The sequence below is a fragment of the Sprattus sprattus genome, assembly GCF_963457725.1.
Source record: "Sprattus sprattus genome assembly, chromosome: 1".
In the NCBI taxonomy this organism is placed as follows: domain Eukaryota; kingdom Metazoa; phylum Chordata; class Actinopteri; order Clupeiformes; family Clupeidae; genus Sprattus; species Sprattus sprattus.
The window spans coordinates 71,165,385-71,175,384 of record NC_137920.1 but is presented as its reverse complement, the minus strand read 5'-3'; the positions used below and the strand labels follow the sequence as shown (position 1 = coordinate 71,175,384).

General features: G+C 42.2%; 1 protein-coding gene across 1 annotated transcript in view; it reads right to left on the bottom strand.

Annotated features, from left to right (window-relative positions):
- sgcd (sarcoglycan, delta (dystrophin-associated glycoprotein)) overlaps positions 1-10,000 on the bottom strand; it is a 99,110-nt gene that overhangs the window by 40,373 nt on the left and 48,737 nt on the right. Inside the window, 2 exon segments of the mRNA XM_080849563.1 lie at positions 592-679; positions 5,039-5,140. Coding sequence (XP_080705689.1) covers positions 592-679; positions 5,039-5,140 — 190 coding nt within the window.

The following is a 10,000-nucleotide window of genomic DNA, read 5'->3' as shown; positions in this document are numbered from 1 at the left end:
TCGCGTCAATATGGTCTCTATCGTTAGTGCTTCATTAGTGCTCTTTTGTGCTGTTAAAAGAAATGTTTTTGATACTATACTTTTTAAGTCATTATTAAAACATGATTTTGCTATGTTGTTTTGTTATGTAACAGCCCTCTGTCAACGTCAAAATGTCATACAAATAGTCTCAATTGTTTGTCCTAAGTTTGTGATTTTTTTCTGCTATACAGCACAAACGTAGCACTAACGATTGGAACTATTTTGATAAGATTTGGGCGTGAACGGGGGGCTGGGTGACGTCACATGCCAGAAAATGCAATTTTGAATTACTCAAAATCCATACCAGCACAAACGATAATTTTTACGGCACAAACCAGCACAAACCTAGCACAAACGAACAGCAGTGTTATTTTAATATTTTGAATGAGACGGGGGGCCAACTTCACACAGGTCCTGGAATGTCCTAGTGGTGATGGGGACTTGTGACGGCATTTGGTATGAAGCAAAATGAGCTCACAAGGCAGAGGGTGCAGTAAATTGGGGGGGGGGGGTGGGGGGCGGGGACTTTGTGGCACAAAATGGAGGTGCATCAGGTGAGGGTGATTTTACCTGCAGTGAGCTGCGTGACCAGGCGATTTTCATTGTTGAAGATGTTGACAGATATATTTTTGGAGGATTGCAGGTACAATGGATTGCCCTGAAACATAAATAAAGAAATAACACATTTTTTTTTCTCACTGATTTACTTCATAAAGGGTCATTTGAAATATTAGCACCATAATTGTACTATTAAGCAGCATTTTGAAGGAAGACTGGAGATATACATTGACAAGACATTTCACCCACAAACCCTATTAGACTGTTAAGAAGGTGCACTTTTCATTGTGGAAAGTATTCCAAACATTCTCAGTCTCCTGCTGTCATAATTTTCCTCCACAAAGGCCTTTGGTTGTTACGATTTGCAGGAATAATCACAGGATATTTATTGAAACTATGTACTTATCCCTGGGCTTGGCTTGCATAAGTAGTAATGCTCTACTTATACAAGGCTTGCAAAATTACTTGTTAAAGCAGCCATTTTGCGAAGCCCAGGATTCTCCAATAACTTCAAATCAGAACATCTAACTGTCTTAGTGCTTTGCAATGCATCATGGGTACAAAGTAGTTATAGTATTTTACAGCATGTTTTTACATAGATGTCTTGTACAAATGCAGGCTGTTTGAGATTACAGAGTAAGTCTGACTTTCCACAGTAGAAAGCGAAAATTGGGCCAACTCTGACATTACAAAGGGCCTGTAAAGCTGGGCAGAAGGAGGTGTTGCTTTAAAAAAAAATAACTGTTAATCTGCACAGTTTATGCAACTCAAGAAAAAGCAGCCTGAATCACACTCACAACTAATATAAGTGATAATCAGCTGAAAAGCAACTCACTTAAAAGTTAAAAGGAGAAAAATTGTAATAATAAGTCATTTGAATTAATTAACAACAATTAACAATAGATGAGAACAATTGCAATAATACGTTATTTGAATTCATTAACAATAGATGAGATTACAGATTTATGCCACATTGCTGTTATATCCTGTAACATTGTTCAATTACTTTTCGCTGAGTACAACAGCAAATTTACAATATATTTTCGACAACTCAGTTGCCAGGGAAATACTGTGCTTTGAATGGATAACAAGAGTGGACTGTAAATGCTAGTGGACAATCTTTGTTAACATTAAAGTTATAATTTATTTAATATAACTTAACATTGTTTAAGTAATTACTCAGTTGTTTTGTTTATACCTTGATTTGAGCATTTGAAGTACTGTTGACAATTCCAATTTGGTAGGTACAAAACCCATTTTCTACAGACCTGTCAGTGTTCATTTTTCAGCAGTCAATGTATCTAGTCCACTCTCTATCAAACAAAGGCAAGTGATATGTCAAAATAAATTGTAAATGTAAAATAAAAATACCTGACCTAACTAGAAACAAGAAAGTATTGTTGAAAGATGAAGTAGTTTAAAGTTTATTTTACGGTTAATATTAAATGAAATGATTGCCTGTTAAAGTTAACTTTACAACTCATGCTAACAAGTCATTAATGCCTGTATATTGCAGAGGTAAATTACGTTGATGAGTTCCTGGTTTGAGGGATTATGGAATAATGCCTCTGTCATCTTCTAATGCTTAATTTTCTCTCAAATGTTTAGTGTGTGCGTCCAAGGATGTGTGTGTTGTTCAAGGGCTGAGGAGTGTAACAGAGAAGCCTACTGGCAAAATCCAAGGGATATTTCTGAAAGCAAAAAATTGGTTTCCAGTGTGCTCAATGTGAAAATGATTACTATGTCAACTTGCATTGATTCAGCACGCTTGAAGGTGCCTCAGAGTTAGACACTTAGTGCTTATCTGTGTTGGTCATCTGTGTCTTCTCTGTTGTGGAGGGTGGTAGCAGCTCAAAACACTATACCTTCCATCTTTCTGGGTGAATTAAGCTTAAGTGGGAACCTTTATGTGAAGTAAATAAATGTCTTGCTTTATAGAGATATTTTCTTCAAACAAGTTTTCATAATTTTTCACCAATGTTGTATATGTTTGCAAGGCCCATGTAGGGTCCAACAAATGGACTGCATTTACAGTATATAGCACTTTTCTGATGAATGTCTCAGACATCTACCCATTTACACGTCGATGGCGGAGGCTACTGTCTAATGTGCCAGCCTGCACATCGGGAGTGGTTGGGGGTTTCAGTGTCTTGCTCAAGGACACTTCGACACTTGGTCAGGAGGAGTCGCGATCAAACTCACAACCTTCTGATTGCTAAAACCAGCCAGACCTGAGCCGGATTACAGGCAGACCTGTGCCAGATTACAGCCAGACCTGTGCCAGATTACAGCCAGACCTGTGCCGGATTACAGCCAGACATGTGCCAGATTACAGCCAGACCTGTGCCAGATTACAGCCAGACCTGTGCCAGATTACAGCCACACCTGTGCCAGATTACAGCCAGACCTGTGTCAGATTACAGGCAGACCTGTGCCAGATTACAGCCAGACCTGTGCCAGATTACAGCCAGACCTGTGCCGGATTACAGCCAGACATGTGCCAGATTACAGCCAGACCTGTGCCAGATTACAGCCAGACCTGTGCCAGATTACAGCCAGACCTGTACCCGACTGGACTGACAAGGTGTTTCTCACACAGTCTGTCTGTCTCTGTTGAGGAGCCTTCACATACTAACTGTTGACCCCAAAGGTTTGATTTAGCTCTTTCTCTCTCTCTCCCTATCTCTCTCTCTCTGACTTCCTCTCTCACTATCTCTCTCCCCCCTCTCTCTCTCACTCTCTCTCCCTCTGACTCTCTCTCTTCCTCTCTCTCTCTCTCTCTCCCTATCTCTCTCTCATCATGCTTGTGAGAGTAATTCTGAAATTCACATCATGAAGAAGGTCTGTCTTCATTTGCCCCAGTAATTTGCCACGCCCTAGTCATCTTCTTAATTAAAGATAGCGCCGTCTGGCTAGTGTGTTGTGTTATAAGCATGGCTGATAATATCGTGTCTGCGTAAATTTGCTATTGCTATATGTAATAGTTCCATCAAAGGATATATGTCCCTGAGTTTTATCTTGAAATTACAATGAATTCCAGGGATTAGGTTGAAGACAAATCCTAGCACGTGTCACTGTCAAAGAAGAAGGCATGTCGGGCGATCACCAGACGGTGTGTTTGTGTTCCTGACACTGTGAAAACCCCGTAGCTCAACTTCAGCTACTTCACAGAAGTTATTCCTAGATCCTCTTTCTTTTATTAAACTAGGCGCTTTTTTTTGCCTGAGCTTCTCTCTCTAGGTATACAGCATGTTTTGTCCCATTATGTTTGTAGCTGGGAATGTCTGGGTCTTTTAGCGATTTCCTTAACCATTAAGACAGAAACATTCTGCATTCAGTCTATTGATTTAGCCTTAGCTATTGCCTGTAGAGTATAGCTTAAAACAAACGAAAGGAATGTCTGTGTCAGAAGGCTGTAGACTGCATTAACTTCCTGAGATAACTACACTAGATGTGAGAATTCAACAGCTGTTATTGAAATGATTCCTGGTGTGTGCAGTGTCTGCCCATTCATAGCACACAAACCATCTGACTGCCAATAAATCCTGTGTCATCCCTCAATCTGCCTGAATAAATGATACGCTTATTAACTTTCATAAGCTGAGTGCTAACGTGGCTGCATTTGAATAGCAACTACCTCTTTTGTCTGCGAAACCAAATGAGCTAACTCCGGGTATGGAGGTGAATCTTTTAATAAATTAAAGGACGATGATGAGAAGGAGAAAGTTGAGCTAACAGTACTTTCCATTCCACAAAAAGTTGTATCCTTTTTATTTGATCTCTGTTTAAATTCCCTCCCATAACCCGTTCCTGACTCTGGCCCCCTCTGTTCCTATTGTGCCCAAGGCCTAGTGTAGTGGAGAGCCTGCAGACAGGAAGGACACCTGAGATAAAGGACACACTTCACATGTCATTGGGCATTCAGAGATACTGCCCCCAGTGGCCGGAGTGTGAGTGTGTGAGAGTGTGTATCCATCTTTCCCCCCACTGCTCTATGGAGAGGGGAGTCTCTGAGGTGGCTGGCTGGCTGGATCTAGTGTTTACTGGCTCTCTTATTGGCTATACTGCTTACTGGATCTGTTTCGGGCTCTAATGCTTATTGGCTATAATGCTTACTGGATCTAGTGTTTACTGGCTCTCTTATTGGCTATAATGCTTACTGGATCTGTTTCTGGCTCTAATGCTTATTGGCCATAATGCTTACTGGATCTGCTACCGGCTCTAATGCTTATTGGCTATAATGCTTACTGGATCTGTTTCTGGCTCTAATGCTTATTGGCTATAATGCTTAATGGATCTGTTTCTGGCTCTATTCCTTATTGACCATAATGCTTCCTAACTCGTTTACAGGTTGTCTTACAGGATCTCGTGTTTACTGGATCTAATGCTTACTGGATCTGCTACTGTTTTTCTGGCCCTCTTAGTTGTCTTGGCTGCCTCACTAGCTCGGAGGACTTACCGGCGTGGATTGGATTTCTTTGGCGTAGAGCGGCTGGAGGAATTCTGATGTCCCTTCCAGTTTCAAACCCCTCTCTGTGATTCTTAGGTGACCCATGCCATCCTGGAAAAGACAAGAAAGAAAGAAAGAAAGAAAGAAAGAAAGAAAGAAAGAAAGAAAGAAAGAAAGAAATGATATATGAGATCATCTTGATTTTCAAAGAGAATCATCCAGACACATGACACATGAGCGAGGGATTGTGACTGCTGGTGTCAATGTGAACACATAAAAAGATATAAAGAGATAGCATAGGTGGCATAGGTGATTTTCACAGGGCTGTAGTACAATTAAACTGAGCAACAGGTTAAAAGCACGAGTGGTGCCTAATAAATATAGATATATGAGCAGAGTGTCTGATATACATGTACAAACAGGTGTCATTGGAACAGGTATAGGTAGGCAGGTAGTTGGTTTACAGGTGTCATTGGAACAGGTATAGGTAGGCAGGTAGTTGGTTTACAGGTGTCATTGGAACAGGTATAGGTAGGCAGGTAGTTGGTTTACAGGTGTCATTGGAACAGGTATAGGTAGGCAGGTAGTTGGTTTACAGGTGTCATTGGAACAGGTATAGGTAGGCAGGTAGTTGGTTTACAGGTGTCATTGGAACAGGTATAGGTAGGCAGGTAGTTGGTTTACACGTGTCATTGGAACAGGTATAGGTAGGCAGGTAGTTGGTTTACACGTGTCATTGGAACAGGTATAGGTAGGCAGGTAGTTGGTTTACAGGTGTCATTGGAACAGGTATAGGTAGGCAGGTAGTTGGTTTACACGTGTCATTGGAACAGGTATAGGTAGGCAGGTAGTTGGTTTACAGGTCTCACAGCAATGAAATGAAAAGTTATGACGTGACTAACTGAGATCTTCTCAGAACAGAGAAGAAAAGGCGCAGTTTAGTATGATAGCATACATGTGCTGCAATCTATTGACCTCTTTTATAGGTTGAGAACAACTTGATTTGTTGTGCACAGAGAGTTCACACAGGTGCTGACGATATTTAGAATTGAGAGGGCAGTTTCAATTGGCTGCTACTAAGTGTCTTCAATGTGTTGACATGGTTATTCAATTAGGTTTTGTGTCTTTCTCTGAGAAGTGTGTAAACTGTTTTGAAAAGTGTGTTAAAACTCAAAGAAATGTGCGTGAAAGCAATGAGAAATGGTAAACCCATTCGCCAGAGAAGACTCTTGCTGTGCAAAGAAGATGTGAGCATTATATGAAGTTGACCCATGATTCGCTAAATTCCTGAAAACGATTGGGAAAAACTGTAAGTATGATAGCATACAGGTGCTGCAGGTGCATATGCTTAAACCTTTTACAACAGCAGGAGGAGAGATGGCATAAAACAAGAGTATGGTCATGTCTATTGTCGGGCTACTCTTCACACCGGTAAAGAGCAGAAAGGTACAACACAGGAGGAGAGATGGCATAAAACAAGAGTATGGTCATGTCTATTGTCGGGCTACTCTTCACACCGGTAAAAAAGCAGAAAGGTACAACACAGGAGGAGAGATGGCATAAAACAAGAGTATGGTCATGTTTATGGTCGGGCTACTCTTCACACCGGTAAAGAGCAGAAAGGTACAACACAGGAGGAGAGATGGCATAAAACAAGAGTATGGTCATGTTTATGGTCGGGCTACTCTTCACACCGGTAAAGAGCAGAAAGGTACAACACAGGAGGAGAGATGGCATAAAACAAGAGTATGGTCATGTCTATGGTCAGGCTACTCTTCACACCGGTAAAGAGCAGAAAGGTACAACACAGAGTGGAAGGCATACAGTGCTGGAGTAGAAGGTGATATATACATAGCACACCATGATGGATGGATGAGTAAAGCATTGTCTCTGTATGTGACGGAGCAATGCAGAGATGGGAAACGACACAAGGCGTGTGTACGCTGAGAAATGGAAGAAAGGCATTGCTCAGGAGACTGCGTTGGTAAGGACCAGGCACGCAGTGAGCCAACACCATCGTGACAGCTGGCTGCTGTTATTTCTGTCCAAAAACATCAGCCAGCCAGACAGGAAGAAAAAGGTAGCCGAGGAGATAATATTTCCTGCAGAGAATCTCTCCTACCAGGAACTCTACAGAGTTCTAGAACTCTTCTCACTTTTTCCTGTCCAGCTGATGTTCTGAAGGGGGTAGCTTTAAGGTGTGGACAGAGTCCACAGGAAAAAAGGCTTGATAAGGGCTCAGATACACATACGCGTTTTTGTAAAAACGGGACGCGAGCAAATGCATTGATTCCTATGGTACGGCGCGTTTAAAGCGTGCGCCCCTTCTCCACTACGCGTTGCGTCTTTGAAGCGTTTTTTAGGTGTGAATAGTTGAACTATTCTCAACTTTCCAGCGCAAGGCAGGGAAGCGTACCGCTTCTGTTTTGGCCGCCGCACTTTGCCAAGGCGTTACTGAAGCGTTTCTGCCTGAAAAAAGACGCATATGTGTATCTGAGCCCTAACAAAAACGGCTCTACCTCCCCTGTAGTGTGGCCCTCTCCTGGAATAACAAAAATGCCCTGAGATGAACTCTCTGAACAAAGAGTTTGTAGTTGATGGAAAGGAACTATTAAGTCTTTCAGGTGTACAAGGCCATTTCAGGCATAAAGAGGTGAGGGGGGGAGGCATTTTGAAACACGTTCTTGACCCTACAGGAAACCAGTTTTGAAAGCTCAGTACGGGGGAGCATGTTCAGATTTTCAATTGGTTTGGAGTTTTTTATGATTTAGTGGCTCTGTGGTGAGGTGAGAGAGTGTTGCCGTGATCTATTGTGGACTACTGAAAGCATGTCAGCTGAGGATGTGTGTGAAAAGCAGTGCGCACATAAGCCCTCAGTAAAGGTGTGTCGGTGTGTGAGCGTGTGAGCGTGAGAGCGTGTGTGTGTGTGTGTGTGTGTGTGTGTTTGTGTGTGTGTGTGAGCGTGTGAGCGTGCGTGTGTGTGTGTGTGTGTGTGTGTGTGTGTGTGTGAGCGTGTGAGCGTGTGTCTGTGTGTGTGTGTGTGTGTGTGTGTGTGCGTGTGAGTGTGTTTGCGTGTGAGTGTGTGTGCGTGTGAGTGTGTGTGCGTGTGAGTGTGTGTGCGTGTGAGTGTGAGTGAGTGTGAGTGTGTGGACTATATTTCACTGCTGTCCTGGATCTGAAAATGTGGTGCCTCACTAACAAACAACGAGAGCTGATCAGAATAATTGAGAAAGTGGATCAATCAATCCACACGGTCTATTGACAGGATCAACCAGAAATCTGTCAGAACTCGCTATACCCACACAAGGGTTTACAGACCACACTCGCAGTAAAACCCTAGCTAATAATATAGGCAGACAGTTCTACCACATTGCCAACCCCTCGTGTTGTATTTTTAATGACAGCATACACGGGGGAGAAATATTTACATTTTTTTTATTATTGTTTTTATATGATCATTATTATGATTTAACTATCTCCTGCTATATGTGGGGGTACTTTTACTGTCTTTTATGATGTCTTGGTGTCTCTCTGTAAGCTGCAGTTTTACTGTCTCTAATGATGGCGTCTTGGTGTCATTCTATGAGCACTGCCCCATGAGTTTAATGTATCTGTGTCTCTTTATGTCTTTTTTGGTCCCAATGCCTTGCCACAGACTTGCCCTGCATGGATAGTTAAAGTTGAATGGAACTGCACTTAGTGAAGTTACTTGCAAAGCTGTGGGCATATCTAGAGCAGTGCTTTCTTTAGGGCTTTAGATTTGTTTGGGGATTTGCTCCCTCTACAATTGGCCTGTAGGGGGAGCAGTTCGTCAGGCAGCATGTGCTTCATGGAACTATCGAGTGGACGACCACAGACCCCGCGGTGCATTAGTCCAGCCAGTCTGGCTTGAAATAAAACGCCAGTGCTTTCTGAATGCAAAAGTTGCCCCGCTGAATGCAAACTTGAGCAAATTAGGGGACTTCAAGGGAACGATCACTGCCCCAACCTCCCACTTCCAAGCCTTCTGCTCAAGTCTTCAAGTCTTTTTTTTTATTGTCAGATGCACAGAACAACAGAGTCGGACTTGGCACTGAAATTCTTAGGACAGGACACTTTACCACACTACCATAACGTAACAAGACATAACATAACATATTAGTACTCTACATGATATACATAACATAACATAACTGAACAATAAATACTAAACATAAGATATACCTATGAAAGACCAATAATAGTAGACCTACTAGATAAACAATAAATGTGCAATATATATACTAAACAGATACACATACCTACATGTCTTACACTGACTGCTAGAGTTATACTGAACATATAATACACATAACATATAATATAATACATATATAATACACATATTAGCCTGAAGTTTATGCCTACAGCTCTGCACCAGGCTCAAGAGTGGCAAATGGACTGCATTTATATAGTGCTTTTCTACTCATAGAGCACTCAAAGCACTTTACAGATGAATGCCTCAGACATCTTCACATTCACACACCGATAGCAGAGGCTACTATCTAAGGTGCCAACCTGCACATCGGGAGTGATTGTTAGTGTTAGGATAGGTAGACGGGGAGTCACAGCAGCACTGTTGGAATTACGAGTTGGAGGTCTCGCATGGAGCAGACTGATCAGGGGTGATCAAGAGTCTCAGCTGATTCCACTTCCTGTAGCCCTAATTAGCTATCCAACACACCTGCACAGCTAGGGCTCACATGCTGTGCAGCATACAGCTTCAGATTGGACGTGTGTTTGACTTCCGATCGTCCTGATCCCTACCCCTCCACAGTGTTAAGGCCTCAATATGCTTCTGCATTCTTCTCCGACCTTCTCCGCCCTCGAAAATAAATGGGCGGGTGGTCGGATTCAGAAGGATTTGATCGTACTTACAGGCCATATACACTTCTACGACGGCTGTGTGTGCTGAAAGTAATTTTATCGCGGCAATAATAATTATAAGGACGG